This window comes from Sus scrofa, chromosome 1 (genome assembly GCF_054392235.1).
Source record: "Sus scrofa isolate SSC_HxYL_T2T_F1_AM1 chromosome 1, Sscrofa_HxYL_maternal_Yorkshire_Landrace_v2.0, whole genome shotgun sequence".
NCBI classification, from domain to species: Eukaryota; Metazoa; Chordata; class Mammalia; order Artiodactyla; family Suidae; genus Sus; species Sus scrofa.
The window spans coordinates 74,161,010-74,184,867 of NC_139383.1; the positions used below are offsets into that span (position 1 = coordinate 74,161,010).

At 37.2% G+C, this 23,858-nt stretch overlaps 1 protein-coding gene across 1 annotated transcript in view; it reads right to left on the reverse strand.

Annotated features, from left to right (window-relative positions):
* Nucleotides 1–4,761: 4,761 nt before the first annotated feature.
* SEC63 (SEC63 homolog, protein translocation regulator) overlaps nucleotides 4,762–23,858 on the reverse strand; it is a 75,169-nt gene continuing 56,072 nt past the window's right edge. Inside the window, exons 16-21 of the mRNA XM_001925479.8 lie at nucleotides 23,660–23,833; nucleotides 21,855–22,013; nucleotides 19,797–19,898; nucleotides 12,094–12,192; nucleotides 7,065–7,169; nucleotides 4,762–5,841 (exon numbers count right to left, since the gene is read on the reverse strand). Coding sequence (XP_001925514.4) covers nucleotides 5,698–5,841; nucleotides 7,065–7,169; nucleotides 12,094–12,192; nucleotides 19,797–19,898; nucleotides 21,855–22,013; nucleotides 23,660–23,833 — 783 coding nt within the window. The 3' untranslated portion in view covers nucleotides 4,762–5,697. The remainder of the gene's footprint in view (nucleotides 5,842–7,064; nucleotides 7,170–12,093; nucleotides 12,193–19,796; nucleotides 19,899–21,854; nucleotides 22,014–23,659; nucleotides 23,834–23,858) is intronic.

A 23,858-nucleotide genomic window follows, 5' to 3' on the forward strand; every position in this document is an offset into this window, starting at 1 on the left:
GTTGAGGGTTCAGTCCCTGGCCTCACTCAGTGGGTTAAGGATCCGGCGTTGCCATGAGCTGTGGTGTAGGTCGAAGACGTGGCTAGGATCCTGTGTTGCTATGGCTGTGGCGTAAGCTGGCAGCTGTAGCTCTGATTCAAACCCTAACCTGGGAACCTCCATATGCTGCAAGTGTGGCTAGCAAGACAAAAGACAAAAAAAAAACCCAAAAAACAAAAACAAAAACCTCACTAATTTTAGTCACATTCTGAATATTTTTATATAAATACCAGCAAATCTGACTACTTTCCCAGTTCATCTACATCATCTCTAAATGACTTTTCACAGTAAAAAAAACAAACATACATATTCTCTCAAAGGATGATCAGATGCCGGAACTGTTCAGAATATTTCAAGTTCCTCAATTATTTCACCCAAGGATCTCCAAGACTCCCTGGACTTGAGGACACACTATAAAGGAATGCAGCTCTTCTACAAGGATCCAGGCTCATTTGGAGACACATATTCAGTTTGTTGGTAAAAATGGAATTTGGGGACAGGGGTTGGAGGATGGGGGTAGGACACGTTTTGGGTTGTTTGAGGGAAAGGTGCAGAGGCAATTATCGAAGTATATATGTTGAATTCCAACTTAAAAATTTTTTTCAATTAAAAGTTTGACTTACAATGTTCTGCCAATTTCTGCTGTACAGCAAAATGACCTAGTCATACATATATATACATTCGAATTCCAAATTTTGAGAGAAAATTTTCTATGTGTATCTCATGTTTCTCTGCAAACCTTATGAGCAGAGGCACATAGCTTTTGTTCCAGACTCTGTTTATATAGCAAGCAGCTTTGGAAGAAAGAGTTTCTTCTTCTTGGGCAGCTTTGCTTGCATACCCTTCAAGAGTAGGTTTTCTGCTTAGCTGTGACACAGCACACTGCATGTGCTGCACCCCCATGGGGACAGAGGAGCAGTGGGGGAACAGGAAGCTCATGCAACCTGGGTGCCTCTGACTTAGGAGTCTCCTGTCTTCTGCCAGTGTCTGTCACTGTAGCAGGTAAACTTGATAGCTTGCACACAGAATAAAAATCTTAGGCCATCCAACAGTTCTTGACATCTACTACCCAAAAAATTAATATTGCAGAATAGAAGGATTTCTTTGTCCTACCTGACTTCCCACCTCTCTTAAGCAGTCTCATACAACTCTTGCACCATTAATAAATATGGGTTGTTTTCTGGAGTTTGTTGCAAAGGGACTTAATGTATCCAACCAGAAAACCAAGTAAATTTAATGTATTAACAAAACATATAAGAAAGACTAACATTAGATAGGAATACAAAACATCAAAGGGGAAGGAGGTAATCCTAGAAGGTGGAGATAGAAATAAATTACAGAACATATCTTTAATTTTGGTTCTTAGTCCCACAAACTAAACAATTCTTTGCCAAAGAAAATTATAGCCCTATCGCCCTCTACAGGAACCAGGCTAGCAACTCTAGGGAAGTAGTTGCTCTCTCTGGAATCTGCTCCTACCTATCCATTGCTGCAACTGTCCAGATTTTTAAGTGTAAAGTTCAGGTGTTCACAAAGGTAAGAGGAACACAGATCCCTTTGCACAGATAGCCTGAGAGGTTAATGCTGAACCATCTAGTGCTGCAAAGACAGTGGACAGTCCTTCTCACACTTACCTGTGATCTTTGCAGCCACAAATTGCAGGCACCACTAACAGAGCTGCAGACTTTGCTGAAAGTCCCAGGAAACCACACCTAGAACTTCTACCCTCACCTGTCGCACTTCCATTCCATGGACAACAGCTACTTAGAAACCCCACCCTCCCATCTTCACTCTATTAACCTCATCACCAAACCTACTCAGTTCCACCTCAAAAAATATCACTTTGCTCCACAGCTTGAATGCCAACCCTTGTGACTAGCAACCATCACCTTCATTTTAGCTTAAATGGAACTATATCAATACTTCAAAGCAGCATATCCAAATATTTCAACCATGCACTGAAATCAGAAAAGAATGTATAATACACCAATGAATGTATTATTTATTTATAAATTATAGAAGTGTACAATTGTACAATATATTATGTACATTATAAAACACACAAAAATAGAAATTTAAAAGGATGAGATTAAATACAAATAAGCATTTTAACATTTTCCCAATGGACTGATCATCTGCATATCCCAGGAATGTAACACCCCTACCTGAAACCACTGGCCCTAAAGCATGCCAATGCTTTTGCTAGATTTGAACTTTTAGCTCAAGGTACAGAAAAAAGTACAGGATCACAGCTGTTTTTTTTTTTTCCTTCGGTTTTGCAAAATAGCCCTAAGCATCAAGTTTAAATGTGTGAAGATGCTTGATGCTAACTTTTAAAGACAGATTTGAACTAATCACCACACAGCTGGTAAAATTTCACATTATGGTTCACTGACAGCTGTTTCAGTTATCATTACGCAGGTTAAATAGGGAATTTTATGGAGTTGAATACTTGGGGAAGAAAATGCTCTAAAGAAACACTTCATAAAGGATGAAGGTTTGCCCATTAAAAAAAAAAAAAAAAAAAAAAAAAAAAAAAAAAAAAAAAGCCCACAAATAGCTAGCACCTAAAAAATCTCCTCTACTTACAGTGGAAAGATGTAAAAACAAACAAAAGCATTTTAAACAATGGCCATTAACCAATGTGAATGGATTATAAAGGATTGCCACATACCTGCCTGTCCTAATACCTGTGAATGCTTAAGAACAAAAATTCTTTGACTTTTATAGCCCCAGTGTCCAAAAACAGACCCTGCCACGCTGAAACTCGGTAAATACGTGATGAATGAACAAGTCCTCTAAAAACATGTAAAGTGATGAAATACATTTGAAATAATAATTGTTGCTAAAGAACACGCCAGTATCTGGTTTTGATTGGCTGAAGCAAGTAACTGGATAAATGTTGTGGTCAAGAATATGCTCAGAGAGCCTCATTACACTCAATACCCTTGCCCCCTCTTTCACATCAGTGCTTTGGCATCCACCTGCTCTGCCTCAAGCCAGGGCCTAAGCTTCCAGCGTGCAGGGGAGCCCTGCCCTTCCATCACGCAGCCAGTTGGGCTCACCCCTCCCCACCCTTCAGTGCAAGCTGGGAGAAATAGAATAGTGTATTCTACTCAGAAAACCTTATTCAACATACTCCTTAATTTTTTAAAAAGAAATATTCACAAAACAATTTTTTTAAAGACACAAACACCTGACTTTAGGATGAAGATATGCATGTGAGGCCTCAATCAAGTTTTATAACACAAAAATTTGTAACAGAGATTTTCAATTGTGATCTCCAGAAGAGTACCTTTGTTTTAATAGGTACCTCACCAATTTAAAGAAATAAAAAGATTATACAATTTAAGTAGCTTAATTTCATAAACAGTTTCACTTTGTACACACTGAATGTTTTCATCCCTACGCTCATCTATTCTGTTGACCAAATGCCACTGTTTCTTGATGGGAACAAAACAAACTTAGAAAATAGAAGTTTCATTCGATTAAATGCAAACCAAGGCAAGTTATTAAATTGCAGTTATGAGAAAAAGAAGGGATACAGAGTTCAGAAACCTACTGGAGATGACAACTATAAAGTGAAGGCTCAGTTCTTTCACTACTGTAATAGGGGAAGAGCTTACCTAAAGTACTCATTAGAGGAAAATGCATTATTTTGTTGGGAAGGACACATATATCACACAAATGGCAAAGGAAAACAGACTAGTAGGATGTCCTAATGAGGTGACGCTGGTTTTTTTAAAGCACTGTGGTGGTGAGTTAATGGGTTGTGAAATCATTCTCTGGTCTTAAAAACCAGAAAGAAACTAGCTGTTTGAATAACTTATAAAGCTTCTTTAAGACAAAATAGCCACTGGAATAGAAATACTTTTCTTCAAAAGTATCTTTAAAGAAAACCAGGACTGCACATAATACCTATTATTTCATTTGCACATTTTCCTTGCCTTCATGACACCTGCATTTTCTCTAACCTCTCCTTTCACTGGATGCTTCAGGCTGGCTCATTTCCTTCCACTTCACTTAGGTAACCAGCAGCTTCCCAAGCAAACCTGACTTGAAAATTAAACCTGCCCTCTACTTATAAAATGAAACAAATCTTCAGTGGCACTCCTGCTTGCCAAGGAGGGGTCTCACTAATACCTTTAAAAGAAAAACAGGTGATGGAGGTTTCAGTGAAAAAAACTGCTCTGACTATATTATAGGAAATATTACATCCTAGATTTTAAGGGAAAAGAAACCATTAGAGGTTTCTGTAAATTTCAAATTTCATTTCTTTCAAATTTTATTTCCAACTACTGCAGTAACAAATACCAGTGGTAATTCCGCATGGAAAGTGGCAACCTGTTAACAAGGTCACAAATTAGTATTCTAATAGTCCTTTGGTCTATGGAGATTGTGATAGGATTATTACAATCAGTCCTATAATATCACAGACTTACGCTTCCTCCATATTTAGTTAATAAAAATACTCCTCTTACCTCAATAATTCATCACGTACACATTTCTGCTCTTCATGAGCACTATCCTTCCAGGTTGTAATGTGTGTATGTGAGGGGGAGATTCCTCCCCAAAATGGGTTTTCCATAATATAAGGAAACAGCAGTCACTTCAGCAGTCATGTATAGAATTATTAAACTTTTAGTTGAAAAAAAAAAAGAATCAATGATCGCATTATATCCTTTTCCGGGAGTAAAAAGACACACCATTACAAACGTAAAATGAGTCAAACTTCTATTTTATTGACAGGAGTCCAAAATGAATACAAAAAAATGCCTCCTTTGTATGTTATGTATATTTTTGTTTTCTTAAAAGGCTTCTGATAGAGTCAGGTAGATTAAAAGCTAAGAATGTATTTCAGCTTTCATAGTGACCTTTTTAAAAAGGTTTAATAACATAAGTCATCAACATCAGAGAACATATGGTCCCACAATCATTTATAGCTTATAAAAAGAACTAGATCCTGCATTGATCTGCTAAAATAGAGGCTTAAAAATGTTTTAAGCCATTAAAAGCCATTTTAATAATCTATCTGATAACTCTGGGCAATTAAGAAAAGGAAAATCCCAAAATGTAGCCCTCTATATTATGTGGAATGTGACAGAACGCCAATTTTCGACCTATAATATAGGCAAAAATAAAATGTTCAAAGCTACGAATGGAGCTGTTATAAAAGTCTTGTATCACTGCAAAATGTCAACAAATGAATAATAGAGCTTATCAGGAGATTAAAACTTGAGATGTTACTTAAAACATTTGTGGTATTCATCTTAATGTTTGCTAAAACTAAAGCTAAACAAACCAAAAAAAGTTGCTCATTTATAGATTGTTTTTCATGTACCTTTACTTTTACTGGGACCATAAATGATCAGATAATACATAGCCCACACTTCTGGACAGTTGTAACAAAGGGTTTATTATCATTTGCAGATTAAATAAATGCACCATCCCATACTTGAAAGGCTTTAGTAAGCCTTAAGCATTCTTCAGACTGTACCAGGGCACCACCAATGCCTAGTTGTATTATGCACGCACTTCTAGTAAAGAACTAATACCTCCCTCAAGATCAGTTCTGCACTGTTTCTGGTTTATTATACACTTCCAAAACAGCAAAATTTGCAAATCTGTGCAAATATTCTGGTCCATGTGTAGTACTGCTTAGTCATCATCCTCCTCTTCTTCTTCCTCTTCCTCAAAGCTATCTTCAAAGCCCTCGCTGTCCTCCTGGTCTTCATCCCCCTCTATTGCTGTATCCCACTGTGGGTGGTTTTCTGGCACAGGCTTAGCCTCATGAACTTCCAACTATAAAAAAGTATTAAATGTAGACATCAGAAACTTGGGGAGGAATACTGGAAGAAATATCTGAGAAAGAAAAGGTTTTCTTTGACCACAATAATTATAAAGAAATAGATTTTATGCTTTTAACTCTAAAGTTAACATATTTAGAATTGATATTCATCCCAGAAATACAAAGGTAAATCTATTACTATGTAAATGTGGTTAAATTTCTAATGCAGTTTGATATTTTCATTTTATAGAAGCTATACAATTTATTCTGTGGTATGCAAGATGAATAATTGTGATTCTTGAACAATAACACTTAATTCTTGTCTTAAATCAGCATTCCCATTGTGGCGCAGTGGAAATGAATCTGACTAGGAACCATGAGGTTGCAGGTTTGATTCCTGGCCTCACTCAGTGGGTTAAGGATCCAGTGTTGCCATGAGCTGTGGTGTAGGTCGCAGACATGGCTCAGATCCTACACTGCTGTGGCTGTGGTGTAGGCCGGCAGCTATAGCTCTGATTGGACCCCTAGCCTGGGAACCTCCACATGCTGCAAGTGCGGCCCTAAAAAGCAAAAAAAAAAAAAAAAAAAAAAAAAAATTATTGTCTTAAATCTTCTGCTGAAGGAAGAAAAACTTAAGTGCGACCTCCAAAGAGGTATTCTGCAGTTTCGAGACTGAATGAAGTAACATTCTATAGCCAATGGAAAGAAAAACAGTACCCTCGTGGGAAAAGAGAGGCATGCCTTTACCCCTCCATGCACTGGGTCTCCAGTACACAGTGCAACCATTCTTCAGCATAATCTAACACAACAGCATGCCTTTTATAAAAACCTCCAGTGAAATGATAAACGTTGATGGGAGTGTGCTTTAAATGATACTCCCATAAAGTGTATGTATTCTAAAATGACAAAAAAGTAAATTCGTTCCAGAAATTAATAAACACTCTCCAAGAGACTCTGTAGGAAAACAGAACCCATTCGTTGAGGCCCTGTAAAGTTATAGCATATGACAGAACACTAAAATGTATCACTTAAGTAATTTATATACAAAATTCTAAATCATTATATTCCTTTAATACAATTTATTATTAAAATAGTCCATCAAGTGTATTACATAAGAGTATGAGATGACCTCTCTTTCCCTCTATTACTCTACATTTCAAAACCAAAATGCTTCCCTAGTATATTAAGGACTTATCCAAACAGATAATCATATTTACTGAATAATCATTACTCTTACCTTCAATGGTTTAATCTGATCCAAACCCATATAGGAGTCTGATCTTAGAAACACTGTATACTGATAATTTCCAGGCTTGCCTGGTGCAGGAAATTTCAGTTCTACCTAGAAGATAAAATCAGCACTTAAAATCTGCATTTTGAGGAGTGGAGGAAACAACTGCTCACTCTGAAAATTCTTATACCAGAGTATTTAATAGCTAGGGCTTACTCAAATGACAATGGATATCCTAACAAACATTACCAAAGTTCTATCACAAGAAATAAACACCACATATCTATTTGTCATATATTACATATACTTTACAAAAAAGAAACCTAAATAGGCAGAATTGATGGAGTTAATTTCTATCTCTACAATTCAAGAAAGCTTGTTTGTTTGTTTGTTTAATTTTCCTTCCTAAGGCCAAACCTCCAGCACAGGGCAGTTCAGAGCCGCAGTTGCCAGCCTACACCACAGCCACAGCAATGATGGATCTGAGCCACAAGCATGACCTACACTGCAGCTTGTGGCAACGCCAGATCCTTAACCCACTGAGCAAGGCCAGGGATCTAACCCAAATCCTCACAGATACTATGTCAGGTTCTTAACCCACTAAGCCACAAGGGGAATTCTCAATAATGCATATTTTAAAGTAATCAAGTTCTATGTTGACCCATCACATCTGACAACTTGAAGAAACAAGGTAGGGTATAAAAGTAAAGCAAATGAAATGTTGAACTAAAATAAGACTTCGCCAGATGGGGAATAGTTATTGCCAGATTTTCTTATTTCTAGGACAAATTCTGTGAAATAATAGAATATAGTCATTTCCAGGCACAGAGCTCCTCAAACTCCTGTAATTTCCTAAGTGATAAAAGTCCAAGAAGCACCTTTGATCTAATATTTCGTCTGACTCTGGTTCCTGACACTGAGCTCATGAATCCTTGGAATTTCCTAAATGACAGGAATGAGTTCTCTTCTAATGAGGTGACTCTTGGTAGGTTTCTAGATGAAGACTGGTCAGCAGAAATGCCAATCCCTGATTAGAAGTCTGTAACTTTTAGTCTCATCCTTCATTCTCCGGAGAGGGGCTGGAAACTGAGTTAATGATAATTATGCTTATGATAAAGCCTCCATAAAAATTCCCCAAGTAAGGGGTTCAGGGAGCTTCCAAGATGGAGAACATGTGGAGGGGCTGGGAGAAGAACACGCTCAGAAAGAGAAGAGAGACTCCATGGCCCTCCCCACATACCCTGTCCTATGCATCTCTTCCATCTGAATGTTCATTTATATCCTTTGTTATTATTTTTTATTTATTTATTTATTTTTGTCTTTTTGTTTTGGTTTTTTTTTTGTCTTTTTGCCTTTTCTAGGGCCGCTTCCCGCGGCATATGGAGGTTCCCAGGCTAAGGGCCTGATCGGAGCTGTAGCTGCTGGCCTACACCAGAGCCACAGCAACATGGGATCCAAGCCGCGTCTGCAACCACAGCTCATGGCAACGCCAGATCCTTAACCCACTGAGCAAGGCCAGGGATCAAACCCGCAACCTCATGGTTCCTAGTCGGATTCGTTAACCACTGCACCACAATGGGAACTCCTATGTTATTATTTTTATAATAAACTGGTAAATAGATTTCTCTGAGTTCTGTGAACCATTCTAGCAAATTATTGAATCTATAGCATGGATCATGGGAACCACAATTTACAGCCCGTTGGTCAGACTGGCCAAGGTGATAGGTGACAACCTGGGACTTGCCAAGAAATGTAAAGATGGGAGCAGGAGAATGGAAGGCTTGTAAGCCTGAAACCATAACCTGAGATAGATATCTGGGTAGACAGTGCCAGCACTAAGTTAAACTGGTATCAGAAATGTGAGTGTGGCAGTAGTGTAAGCGTAAAGGACTAACACATGGGAAAAACGCATTTTTCCATTACAGATGCCTAATGCCTTAAAAGCTCAAAATGATATTTTATTTCCTATCATATAATAATACACTTCAAATAAAAAGAGTTACAATAAAAGAAGTTTTTACTCCAGATGGACACAGGAAGAATAAATTTTTACAACAACACTTAAATGTTCTGATAATCTGCCACCAATCTCCAAAATCCAGATTTTGTAGGCAAGATTATATATTAAAATATGCCATTAAACAAACTAATGAGAAAATACCATGGGGAATAATATTTTTTTAAAATGTATCTCAAAGTCTGGCCTTTCTAAATGTAATACCAAAACTAAAAATCATAAAAGAAAAAAATTACTAAATCATACCATCAAACCCCTAGATAAATCAATGGATAAACAAATGAATTAATATTGCTATTTTTGCTTGGTAAAAAAAACCCATACAGTAAAACAAACTAGGGAGAAATATTTGCAACGCATATCACAAAGGGCTGATTTCATAATACTACAAAAAAAAAAAAAAAAAAAAAAGTCCCCAAACCAATTTAAAAGCAACAAAAATGAACAATGGTCACAAAGAGACACACAAAGAAATATGATGGAAGATGTTCAGTTTCATTTTTTTTTTTTTTTGTCTTTTTGTCTTTTTTGTTGTTGTTGTTGTTGTTGCTATTTCTTGGGCCGCTCCCGCGGCATATGGAGATTCCCAGGCTAGGGGTTGAATCGGAGCTGTAGCCACCGGCCTACGCCAGAGCCACAGCAACGCGGGATCCAAGCCGCATCTGCAACCTACACCACAGCTCACGGCAACGCCGGATCGTTAACCCACTGAGCAAGGGCAGGGACTGAACCCGCAACCTCATGGTTCCTAGTCGGATTCGTTAACCACTGCGCCACGACGGGAACTCCCAGTTTCACTCTTAAGAGAAATATAAAAAGAAAACTACACTGAATACAACCAGCATAGTAAAAACTGATTCAGGCCAGAATCACCAATATATACTAAAATGAATGGGTAACAGACTGTTGGAGAATAGGGTATTCACATAGTGTTCAAGCATTACTCCACAGATTGCAGAGAGAAATAATTTTTACAACAGAGGAAAGTCTTAACTAAATGATCAACCATAATATATCACCAATGCCAGGTAACTGATATAATGTGTCCCTCATATGATGCACTAAGAAAGTTACATCACCTATGCAGTATTTTTTTGCCAAAAATATTTAAGATGAATATAATCATAAGTCACGAATGACACAAATTCAAATTAAGGTATAGTTTACAAAATATCTTGCCTGGACTCTTCAAAAATGTGAATGGTATAAAATATTTAAAAAGAGGCCAAGGAAATATTCTAGACTAAAGTGGAATGACATTCAAATGCAATGTATGTCCTTGACTGGACCATGCATTTAAAAACAAAACAAATCCTGTGACAGACATTAGAGGAATATTTGAGGAAATTTTAATATGGCGCTCATGTTAGATACCATATCAATGCTATATTTCCCAAATATAATCATTGTACCATGCTCAGGCAGGAGAAGGACTTTGTTCTAAGAAGATACCTGTTCAATTATTCCAGGATATATTGTCATGATGTCTGAAAGTACCTAAAGAGGGTCAGGCAGGGAAATATGTTTTTTGTGTATTCACATACAGAGAAAAATATAAAATATATATGACAAAATGTTAACAACTGGTCATTGTAGATGAAAGGTCTATGGGGCCTCATGATACTGTGCTTGCAACATTTTTATAGGTTTGAAACTTTTAAAAGTAAAAGATCAGAGGGGAAAAATTACTCTGAGATGTCATTATTTACCCTTCTGATCAGCAATGACATGCAAAATATCTCACACACTGAGGGGCAATGGGCATATTTAAACATTCATTCTCTATATGAAGAAATAAATTGAGCATTATGTATCAAAATTTTAAATGTGTGGAGTGTCTGATTAAACAAATTTATCCTATAGATAGGTTTGTACATGTGCAAAATGACATATGAGGTTATTCACTGCAGCAAAAGACAAGAAAAAACTTGTACCCATTAAAGAGCTGAGTGCTGAATAAACTTGCACATAAAAGAGTATCATGCAGCTGTAAAAACAAATGAAGAAGCTTTTTCTGTATTAACATGGTATGGTGATATGCTTGACAGGAAAAGTAAGGGGCAGAACATGGTATATGCTACTTTTTGTGCAAAACTAAAGAAAATACACCTATGTATTTGCTTATATAATTTGCATACATACAATATCACATGAAGAATACATAAAAATTGAGTCTCCAGGAACTGGAGTGGATGACTGAGACAAGGATGTAATTAGGTGTTTAAGTGTATGCACTTTTGCATATGTTCTGAAGTATTAACTAGGTTAACATATTACCTATTCAAAAATATGTTTTAAATGTTAGAATTACTCTGTCAAGGAAATATCCTTAAGTTGGCACTAACTTTAAGAGTCAAATAAGCAACAATAAACCACTTCATACATTTACTTATTACTTAGAGAGAAAAGACTTTGTGTATTAAAAATCAATAGCACAGGAGTTCCCATCATAGCTCAGCAGAAATGAATCTGACTAGCATCCATGAGGACACAGGCTCGATCCCTGGCCTCACTCAGTGGGTTAAGGATCCAGTGTTTCTGTGAGCTGTGGTGTAGGTCGCAGACAGGGCTCAGATCCCACGTTGCTATGGCTGTGGTAAAGACCAGCAGCTATAGCTCTGATTTGATGCCTAAGCCTGGGAAACTCCATACGCAGTGGGTATGGGCCTAAAAAGACAAAAAAAAAAAAAAAAAAAAAAATCAATAGCACAGAGGAGTTCCCATCATGGCTCAGCGGAAATGAAACGAACTAGTATCCATGAGGATATGGGTTTGATCCCTGGCCTTGCTCAATGGGTTAAGGTTGCAGATGGAGCTGGGATCTGCCGTTGCTGTGGCTGTGGTATAGGCCAGCAGCTACAGGACCAATTCAACTCCTAGCCTGGGGACTTCCATATATTGAAAGTGTGGCCCTAAAAAAGCAGAAAAAAAAGTCTTAAATAAAATGCAATAAACCAAATATGATAAACTGATTTCTATACTGATTTCTATATTGAAATAACATTACTGTATAATTACCTCTTCTGTATCTTTTAGTGTACACACATGATAGGGCATCGATATTAATGTCTGTTCCTTCCTATCCGCGATATAAAGCCACCACCATTCTTGTTTTTCCTGCAAAGAAAGAAAAGTGTACAAATAATCAGAAATTAGATAAATACAGTTTTCCCTTGTCTCATTTTAGGGGTACAGTTATCCCTTGGTACCTGAGGGGGACTGGCTCCAAACACCACCACTCCCCCCCGTGGCTACCAAAACCCATGGATGCTCACCAGTTCCTTATATAAAATGGTACAGTATTTGCAAGTTAACCTATGCAGATCCTCTTGTACATTTTATCTCATCTCCAGATTACTTATAATATCTAGCACAATGTAAATAGTTGCCAATGCTAGAAAATCAAGTTTTGCCTTTTGGAACTTTCTGGAATTTTCCCCCTCAACATCTCGTCAAATCCATAAATATAAAAGCCACATATACAGAGGACCAACTGTATTGTTTGTGTTTTATTCACTGCTATACTTCCAGCACAGACACAGTGTCTGGTACAAAATAGATGTCAATAAATATTTACTGAATGAACACATTGTTTTAACCATTTGTAGATCTGCTCATCGAAAGAATTTCATATGTAATTTGGGCTATCAAATGGCCCCTTAAGCCCTATTCATGAATTTCTGTATTAAAAACCCGATTAACCTTAAATGATTAAAAAAAAGGATAAACTACTACAATACCATTTAGCAAGTAATTTTAGTAATCTTACATAGCAATAAGCAAAAGCCAGCAAGTAGGAGTGGGAGGGACTTGGACAACAAAATCAGAAATCAATACATTAAACACATTACTCACAAGAGAGTATCTTGGATTCTAAGAGACTACCCTTCCCCGCACATGATTTTTATGAGCCCAGCAGTTTTAGTTGTACTTCATAACAGATCAGGAACAGAAAAAGAGCTGGGTAAAGAAACCACCACTTGAATGCACAATGATGGCAGGGAGCACTGACAAGAGACAAAAACTATTTAAAAAAAAAAAAAAATCAGAAGACCAACTTAGAAGCACCAAACTTTAGTGCACTCAGCAACTATCCCTGTGTTACAGCACAGATCTGTAACTGCTTAGTTACCTGCTTAGCATCTGCTGTTTACGAACTGAATAAGGAAAATATCTTTCTAAAATGGCTCAAAGAAAAATGTGTTAGAGGTAAAAATAAAATAAACTCTAGAATATTCTAAATACTCAACAAAAACAACATGAGACTATTCTAAAGTCTCAATTATCCCAAAGAAGGTTAAAGAAGTAACTTTTTACTGAAAAGACTTTCATATGAAAAATATTTATTTTTAAGCCAAAATCACTTGCACTTTCTATTTTAATCATAAGCCATTAATATTTGGTTCATTATCTTTCTATTAATGCTACACTAAGTTCAACTAAAAGCTTTTATTCAAAAGCCTTAAACTACAAGCCCTGCAACATTAATAAACATTAATGAAACAGAATAATGAATCACAAGTGCATGATTAACCCAACCTCTGCTTACACAAGGCAAGAACTACCACAATAGGTATACATTTGTCTATGTATGTTCTGCACACACAAAATGGGGAAAAACATAGCAGACTCAAACTGGAGGGCAGATGTACCTCAATATCTACAGGGTATTGGTTCCAGGAACCCTCTTCCCATTTCCAGGGTACCAAAATCTGCGAATGCTCAAGTCTCTTATATAAAGTATCATGGCACAGTTGGCCCTGTATTCACAGATGCAGAACCCATAGAGACAGAGGGCCAACTGTATAAATACCTGGGCTCTGTGGGCCACAGAGTCTCTATTGCAACGACTCAGCTCTGCCACTGTTTTCCAAATAGAATGAGTCTAACTGTGTTCCAATAAAACTTCATTTACAACAATACTTTGTTTATAAGAACAGGCAGGGAGGAAGATTTGTCTGCAAACAATACTCTGCCAACGCTTGTTTTAAAGCGACCCAGACTTGATTACTTCACTTCTCTAAACTTGACTTTTTTTCTGTTATATGATGAATGCCTACCCCAAGCTGTGTTGTGATGATAAACTGAGATAATACAAATAAGTCATCTGTTAGAATGTCTAGAACTTTAAGAGTGATATGAAATTATAGTTATGTTGATGTAGCCACTATGGAGAAAATTAAAAATACAACTATCATATGATTCAACAATTTCACTTATGGCAACTTTCCCAAAGGGAAAAAAAAAAGACACTAATTTGAGAAGATACAGGCACACCAATTTACTGAATCAATTTACAATAGTCAAGATATGGAAGCAACTGAAGTGCTCATCAATGGATGAAAGGATAAAGATGTGGTATACATGTACAATGGAACATTACTCAGACACAAAAAAGAATTGAAATCTTGCCATTTGAAACAACATGGGTGGACCTAGAGGATATCATGCTAAGTGAAGTCACAGAAAGACCAATACCAAATAATCACACTTATTTGTGGAATATAAAAAACAAAACAAAGCTAAATGAAAACAGACTCATAGATACAGAGAATATACAGGTAGTTGCCAGAGGGTTGGGATGGGGGCAAGTAAGTGAAGGTACACACTTTCAGTTACAAAATAAATAAGCCATGGGATGGAGATGTAATATACAGCAAAAGGAATATGGGTCTTAATATTTTAAGACTCAGCATGGTGGCGTTCCCATGGTGGTTCAATGAAAACAAATCTGACTAGTATCCATGAGGATGCAGGTTCTATCCCTGGCCTTGTTCAGTCGGTTAAGGACCTGGCTTGGTGAGCTGTGGTGTAGGTCACAGACAAGGCTGTGACTGTGGTGTAGGCTGGCAGCTAAAGCTCCGATTTGACACCTAGCCTGGGAACCTCCATATGATGCAGGTAAAGGACCTAAAAAAAAAAGAAGACTCAGCATGGTGATCATTTCATCACATATGCAAATGTCAAATCACTACATGGCACATCTGAAACATAATATTGTCAACAACATTTCAGTAATTGTAAAAGTCATAACTATTAATGAAATGAGGTAAACATCTCTAAGTGGTCTGACATTTCATTATCAAAAATATCCTTACCAGAACATGTCTGTAATATAAGCAGCACAGGGATATGTTCAATAAAGTGCATTTCTTCTTCCTCTCTTCACTTGGAGACTGCCTCTCCCAGCACCCCCATGATATTTGATTAAAATGAGACTCATTGCAGAATATTTTTATTAAGAAATTAGTGACTATCAATCTATGGTACTGCACCTCTAGGTAACCTCTTTTTTTTTTTTTTTTTTTTTTTTCCCTTTTTCAGGGCCACACCCGCAGCATATGGAAGTTCCCAGGCTAGGGGTCCAGTTGGAGCTGCAGCTGCTGGCCTACACCATGGCCACAGCAATGCTGGGAGATCCAAGATGCATCTGCAAACTACGCCGCAGCTCATGGCAACACCAGATCCTTAACCCACTGAGCAAGGCCAGGGATCGAACAGATATCCTCATGCATACTAGTTAGGTTCCTAGCCTGCTGAGCCACAATGGGAACTCCCTACGTAGACTCTTGATGCACATGGAAAGTGGAAAAGATATTCTAACCATGAGCTATTTGCATTTTATTTTTTAAATTTTTTTAAATTTATTTTTTTTTGCATAATGATTTTTATTTTTTTCCATTACAGCTGGTTTACAGTGTGCTGTCAATTTTCTACCGTACAGCAAAGTGACCCAGTTATGCATACATGTATACATTCTTTTTCCTCACATTATCACACTTCATCACAAGTGACCATACATAGTTCCCAGTGCTACAGAGCAGGATCTCATTGCTTATCCATTCCAAAGGCAATAGTCTGCATCTATTAACTCCAAGCACCCCTTCCACCCCACTCCCTCCCCCTCTCCCTTGGCAACCACAGGTCTGTTTTCCAAGTCCATAATTTTCTTTTCTGTGGAAAGGTTCATTTGTGCCCGACATTAGATTCCAGATATAAGTGATATCATATGGTATTTGTCTTTCTCTTGCTGACTTACTTCACTCAGGATGAGAGTCTCTAGTTCCATCCATGTTGCTGCAAATGGCATCACCTTGTTCTTTTTTATGGCTAAGTAGTATTCCATTGTGTGTATATACACGACATCTTCATAATCCAATCATCTGTCAATGGACATTTGGGTTGTTTCCATGTCTTGCTATTGTGAATAGAGCTGCAATGAACATGCGGGTGCATGTGTCTTTTTCAAGAAAGTTTTGTCTGGATATATGCCCAAGAGTGGGACTGCTGGGTCATATGGTAGTTCTATGTATAGATTTCTAAGGTACCTCCATGCTGTTCTCCATAGCGGCTGTACCAGCTTACATTTCCACAAACAGTGCAGGAGGGTTCCCTTTTCTCCACATTCTGACTGGTGTGAGGTGGTTATCTTGTGATAGTTTTGATTTGCATTTCTCTAATAATCAGGGATGTTGAGTGTTTTTGCATGTGCTTGTTGGCCATCTATACATCTTCCTTGGAGAAATGTCTCTTCAGGTCTTTTGCTCATTTTTCAATTGGGTTGTTGGCTTTTTTGCTGTTGAGTTGTATAAGTTGCTTGTATATTTTAGAGATTAAGCCCTTGTCAGTTGCATCGTTTGAAACTATTTTCTCCCATTCTGTAAGCTGTCTTTTTGTTTTCTTTTTGGTTTCCTTTGCTTGTCAGTCTGATTAGGTCCTATTGGTTTATTTTTGCTTTTATTTCTATTGCTTTGGGAGACTGACTTGAGAAAACATTTGTAAGGTTGATGTCAGAGAATGTTTTGCCTATGTTCTCTTCCAGGAGTTTGATGGTGCGTCATCTTATATTTAAGCCTTTAAGCCATTTTGAGTTTATTTTGGTACATGGTGTGAGGGTATGTTCTCGTTTCACTGATTTGCATGCAGTTGTCCAGGTTTCCCAGCAATGCCTGCTGAGAAGACTGTCTTTTTCCCATTTTATGTTCTTGCCTCCTTTGTCAAAGATTAATTGAGCATAGGTGTTTGGGTTTATTTCTGGGTTCTCTATTCTGTTCCATTGGTCTGTATGTCTGTTTTGGTACCAGTACCAAAGTCTTGATGACTGTGGCTTTGTAATACTGCCTGACGTCTGGGACAGTTATGCCTCCTGCTTGGTTTTTGTTCCTCAGAATTGTTTTGGCAATTCTGGGTCTTTTGTGGTTCCATATAAAATTTTGGAGTGTTTGGAGTGTAGTTCTGTGAAAAATGTCATGGGTAATTTGATAGGGTTTTCATTGAATCTGTAGATTGCTTTGGGTAATATGGCCATTTTTACAATATTAATTTTTCCAACCCATGAGCATGGAGTATCTTTCCATTTCTTTATACTTCTTTAATTTCCTTGATTAATGTTTTGAGAATATAAGTCTTTTACTTCCTTGGTCAGGTGTATTCCCAGGTATTTGATTTTTGGGGTGCAATTTTAAAAGGTATTGTATTTTTGTATTCCTTTTCTAATATTTCATTGTTAGTATTCAGAAATGTGACTAATTTCTGAATGTTAATCTTATATCCTGCTACTTTGCTGAATTTGTTGATCAGTTCAAGCAGTTTTTGGATTGAGTCCTTGGGGTTTTCTATATATAGTATCATGTCATCTGCATACAGTGACAGTCTTACCTCTTCTCTTCCTATCTGGATGGCTTTTATTTCTTTTGTTTGTCTAATTGCTGTGGTTAGGACTTCCAATACTATGCTGAATAACAGTGGTGAGAGTGGACATCCTTATCTTGTTCCAGATTTTAGTGGGAAGGCTCTCAGCTTTTCTCCATTGAGTATCATATTTGCTGTGGGTCTGTCATAAATGGCTTTTATTATGTTAAGGTATGTTCCCCTCTATACCCACTTTGGTAAGAGTTTTTATCATGAATGGAGGATGGACTTTGTCAAATGCTTTTTCTGTATCTATTGAGATGATCATGTGGTTTTTGACTTTTCTTTTGTTAATGTGGCATATGATGTTGACGCATCCTTGTGCACCTGGGATGAATTCTACTTGTGGTGTATGATCTTTTTTATATGTTGATGGATTCAGTTGGGCTAAAATTCTGTTGGGAATTTTTGCGTCTATATTAATCAAAGATATTGGCCTATAGTTTTCTTTTTTGGTGATATCTTTGTCTGGTTTTGGAATTAGAGTGATGGTGGCATCATAGAATGTCTTTGGGAGTGTTCCTTCTTTGACCTTTTGAAAAAGTTTGAGGAGGATGGGTATAAATTCCTCTTTGTATGTTTGGTAACAAAATTGTCTTTCTGTTGTATGAGATTCCCAACCATTCTTAACTTACTAATAAATTAGTTTCAATAACATGTAATTTAATTATTAATATAAAACTTCCAGTAACTTAAATGGGTAGTGTGGTTGTTAGGTAGGTACATGGGAAGGTAGATTTAAGAAAATTCTAAGTAAAGTTTATCTGATAAATGGCACTTTGCGGTATTTACTATGTAGATGAAATTATGAAATGGCATTTTCACTGCTAAAATGTTCTAAGGGAGTAAATGAATGTTTTATCTATTAACTAAGTATGGTCTAAAATGAGGCTGTCAATTATAAGGGTACAAATCATGCAGCTTACAGCATCCCCTGGTACTTTTAAAAACAATCAATGAGTGAAATTTACCTGCCTGATTTCAGGAGCCTTGGCTTTGGCAGACCACAATGCAATGGGCAAAATGCCCCTAACAGATGGGCTACAGCTCAGGACATGCCAGAAGATCAGCATGCATAGTAAGAAGGAATCCTATGTCAACTTCTCTCCAAGTCAAACCAAGTCTGTGCAGAGCCACTCATTATTAGGAAAGCAAAACTACTTAGGAATTTACCTTCAAAAATTCCCAGCAACCATGGATTGACATTGTAGAGAATAAGTAGATTTACACATGAAATCACCTGCCAGGTATGAGTAGTGAGCAGAAGGTTCTGTGGCAAAGCTGCAAGGCACACTGAGGAACAGTTTCCCTGAACTAAGAGGCAACCAGTCCTTAACCTCTAGCCAGACAGAAACATCCACAAAAGCAAAATGTCAAGCAGACCCCAAATTCATTTGAAAGACGAACAACACAGCCTATCTAAGAAATCAAAAGTTGAGCAGGCCACAACCACAAAGTAAACAAGCACAAAGGAACAAAGAGCATTGCAATGATCTGTCTTTGTCTGGAGCTTAAGGCTCAGCTACTGAACTCAGCTGGTCCCTCAGCCATAGCCTTGCCTATTCCCACGGACCACAGCAATTACTGGAGTAAGTCTAGTGGCTCCAGGTGACCAGTATATGACCCTCAGAGAAAACCCAGGGGAAATTTAAGCATATTTCATTCTATTTAAAACATGACAGAGGTGAGAGATTCACGTGAGCCATGCAGTCATAGGCAAAATATGCATTTTTCTGATTTTTCTGCCCAAACTGCTAAGGCGAAATCATCATCAGGCATAACCCTCAGTGATGTGGGCACAGAAAGAACAGAAGCCCAGGAAAACACAGAAGTACTTAGAGTTAACAACTCTCCTTTTTAACAACACAGTCACTAAAAGGCATTCATATCAAATATGCTTCAAAAACGTGACCTATCAAAAATACACCACATTCAGCACATTTGAGCCAATACACACTACAGAGAAATGAAAGGCAACTAAGAAAAATCTGAAGAGAGTAAGGAAAACACTAGACTGTGTATAAACTCACCTCAGGAAAATAAAGACTATAAACAGGATGTGTTATCTTTGATTTGGTTTCCAGCAAAGCTCTCTCTTTTCGCTGTATACTTTGTTGTAATTCTTGCCACTCCTAGTAAAGTGAAAATTAAATATTTGATTTAAGCAGGTTTTCAACCATTCTGACGGGTGTCCATCTTCTTCCACATGGTACCCCTGAGATTGCTAACCACTACTGAGTTCAGTCCCACAAATCTGATCCTTTCCCTGCTCAAAATGTACAATGCTTCTTTCCATAAATCAAATCTAACCCACCTAGCATGAACTACACAGCCAACTGTGATTTGACCTGGGCTTGTCAGTCTCCTGTTATTGCTTTTCTTCCTGAATTTTTAATTCTAATCATTTCAAAATACCTAAACTACTCTACCTCACCAGCTACTGCACTCCTAAATCCTATTTGGATTTTTATTTTTTCTGTACTTGGCAAATTCCTACTCATTATTCTTTCAAGAGCAGCTAAAGTCTAAAGCATGAGTTTCTGAGTCCCACAGATCACCCTCTACCTCAGGGCTGAGGTGATCATACCTTCCTCGGTGCCATCAGTGCCCCGTGCACAAAATGTGTAGTCTCTTTTGTACTGTAATACTTATTTACAAGTCTGCCTTGCTCATTAGGCTACTATCACTCAAGGGCAGAAACTACAGCACATTTGGCTTTGCATTCCTATTATCTAACAGTGCTTGCAATGTGACAGATAATGTTACTTGTATAACTGTCGATTGAATGAATGTTTGGGTTTTGTTTTTTTTGTTTTTTTTTTTGTCATCTGAGGAAACCAGTTCATCAAAACCTTAAGAATCACTCTACTGGCCCTAATATACTTACAAAGAAGTATGGCACCTCTTCCTCAAGGCAAGGATGAAGGAATAATTTCTTTGATAGGTTTTAATTTCCTAGAAATCAATTTAATTCCCAAAGGACAAAAACACCTATGAAACAACAACTGCTAAAAACAGTTCCTCCCATCTTTTGCAAGGGCAACTACATCATTTCCTTATACTTTTATCCTTTGCCCTTTACCTTTTCTTTTTTTTTTTTTTTTTTTTTGGCCTCTGCTTCAGAGGCTATTCAGGGAATCTCTTAAACTCCTAAACCACAAGGCTACTTTTAAATCTATGACCCAGTCAAGAAGGATACCACAAACATAAAGAAAATGGCTGATCAGAGAGTTCCCGCTGTGGCTCAGTGGTAATGAACCCAACTAGTATCCATAAGGATACGGGTTTGATCCCTGGATCTCCTCAGTGGGTTAAGGATCTGGCGTTGCAGTGAGCTGTGGTGTAGGTTGCAGACGTGGCTTGGATCCCGCATTGCTGTGGCTGTGGTGTAGGCCAGCAGCTACAGCTCCAATGTGAACCCTAGCCTGGGAACTTCCATGTTCATCTGCAGTGAGTCTTTAAGGACTCCTATTTGCCCATGAAACATTCTTTTCTACAGCCTTCTTATAAATCATGTGCAACTTAATGCCATGTCATGAGATTTTTTTCCTATTCCCTATACCCTCACAATCTTAGTTCCTCAGTGACTCCTTTCCTTAATGTCTTACATACCTCTTGAAACAAGGTGGCATTCTGTAAACTTTTTCCTTAACCAACCTCTTGACATTAGAGCCTATAGTAATGTTTCTTTACCCTCAACATTTCCCTCAATTTCTGGTATCCTCTTCCAAGTAACTGCTACCTATTTCGTAACCCACCTTTCCTTATTCATATTTCCAGAGTCATCTCTAACACTGAAAATTGCCTTAAGAAACCAAACTAACTTCACCACAGGCTCAGGTCCTACTCTATCTAGCAATTTAAGATTTAAGAAAATTAGGATTTCCAAACCTTGTCAGAAACAATTTTTCATTACAATTAATGACTACCATCCCTCAAAAACATTCTTAGAAAGTAATATAAGATTATAAAATATACTGGTATTGTTTAAGAGAAGCCAAAAAAAGTAAGCAAGCAAATGAAAAATCAACAAACCCAAAACTACCCTCAGAGGTATAATTCCAATTATTTAAACCTATAAGTCTTACTGCTTCATCATCCTTGTTTTGCTTTTCATCTTGCTCTCTATCAGAGTCTCTGTCACTACCATCATCTTTTTCACTTTGAGAGTCTCTATTGGTTTCTTCTTCCTCAGAGTCACTGCCTTTGTCAGAAACTTCTTCTTCATCTTCTTTTACTGCAGCTTCCTAAAAGGAAAAAGCAACCACAAAAGTTTTGCACAGCTCAATAAATGTATCATTCTGAGTCCCTGAAACTAATTTACTGTTATTATAATTAAAATGGTTCAAGATTACACTTTTCCTATTCATAGAGAATTTTACAGAATTATAAATATTCTTATGTATAACATATGGGAGTCAGACTGAAGACATTTACCATTTGGCTTATTTGCCCACTATCAGTTATTTGATTCATTCTTCACAGTTTATAAAACAAAAATATTTTCTTTCTATTTGCAATATATACTACCACAATGGCTAAGACAGCTCATCTTTCAAAAACATCAATTATACAATATATTTTATTTGAGAAGAAATGAAAAGTTTATAGAAAAGTACTGGTTTGGGAGTTTAATATAATCTTTGATAACGGATAGGAGTAAAATGTAGTAAGGAGACAATGTCCCAGACAAAATACTTACTACTCCATTTCAAAAAGCAAGAAAAAGAATGCAAATTAAATGCAAAGAAAGCAGAAGTAAATAACACAGACCAGAAATCAATTAAAGAGAATGCAGATATACAAAAGGGAAATCCAAACCAAACCAAATGTTGGTTCTCAAAAAGATTAATAAAACTGATAAGTTTTATTAGCCAAGACTGATAGAAGAAAAAAAGAGACTATATAAATTACTAATGTTAGGAATAAAAGAGCTATAACTACCAATTCAAAAGACAGTAAAAATAAGGATGTTATGAATAACTTTGTCAACAAACGGGACAACATAGAGGAAATGGACAAAAGCCTTGAAACACACATAAACACATTACTGGAGTTCCCGTCATGGCTCAGTGGTTAACGAACCTGACTAGGAACCATGAGATTTGGGTTCGATCCCTGGCCTAGCTCAGTGGGTTAAGGATCTGACGTTGCCATGAGCTGTGGTGTAGGTCGCAGACGCAGCTGCAGCAGCTACAGCTCCAATTAGACCCCTAGCCTGGGAACCTCCATATGCTGCAAGAGCAGCCCTAGAAAAGGCAAAAAGACCAAAACAAAACAAAACAAAAATTTACTAAAGCTGATATAAGGAAAAAAGTAGTATGTGTTAAAGAAATGGACTCTAGGAGTTCCCAACATGGCTCAGCAGAACAGGAAGCACCAAATAAACAGGAGTAAATCTAATGAAAGATGTCATAACCTCTGCCAATAAAAATCACAAAACTCTGAGAAAAATTAAGGAAGATCCAAATTAATAAAGATAAATCATAATTTTGAATCGAGTCAATATTGTTAACACTGAAATCTGTCCCATGATGAACCAAAGATTAAACAAAATACCAATGTAAATTCCAGCAACTTTTGGAGGTGGGTATGTACCCAACAGTGGACTTGCTGGGTGGTAAAACAGGTGTACATTTAATTTGTTGATAGAGCCCACTTTCTAAAGTTGTACCATTTTATACTCCTACCAGCAAAATGAGTCCAGTTCCATGTCATCCAAACTGATACTCGGTTTTACCGGTCTTTTTAATTTGAGCCACTGTGCTTGATCTGTAGTGGTATCACTGTGTGTATTTTTATTTGTATTTATCTGATATGTAATGATATTGAGTACTGGATATCCTCTTTCATTTTAGTGTGTATTAGACTTCAATAAAGATAAAAAACTTACACTCCCAACAACTCCATTTGCCTGCTTTTGCTTCTGTTGCTTTGGTTGTGATAAGGGCACAGGGGTAGATTTTTTCTTTAAAGGTTTCTTTTTTTTTGATTTTGCAGTTTTCTTGGGTCCTTTACTCTTCTGCTGCCATCCTCCTTTTGTCCTGTTCTTATTAGTATCACCCTGCTGTAAATCACAACATACATATATA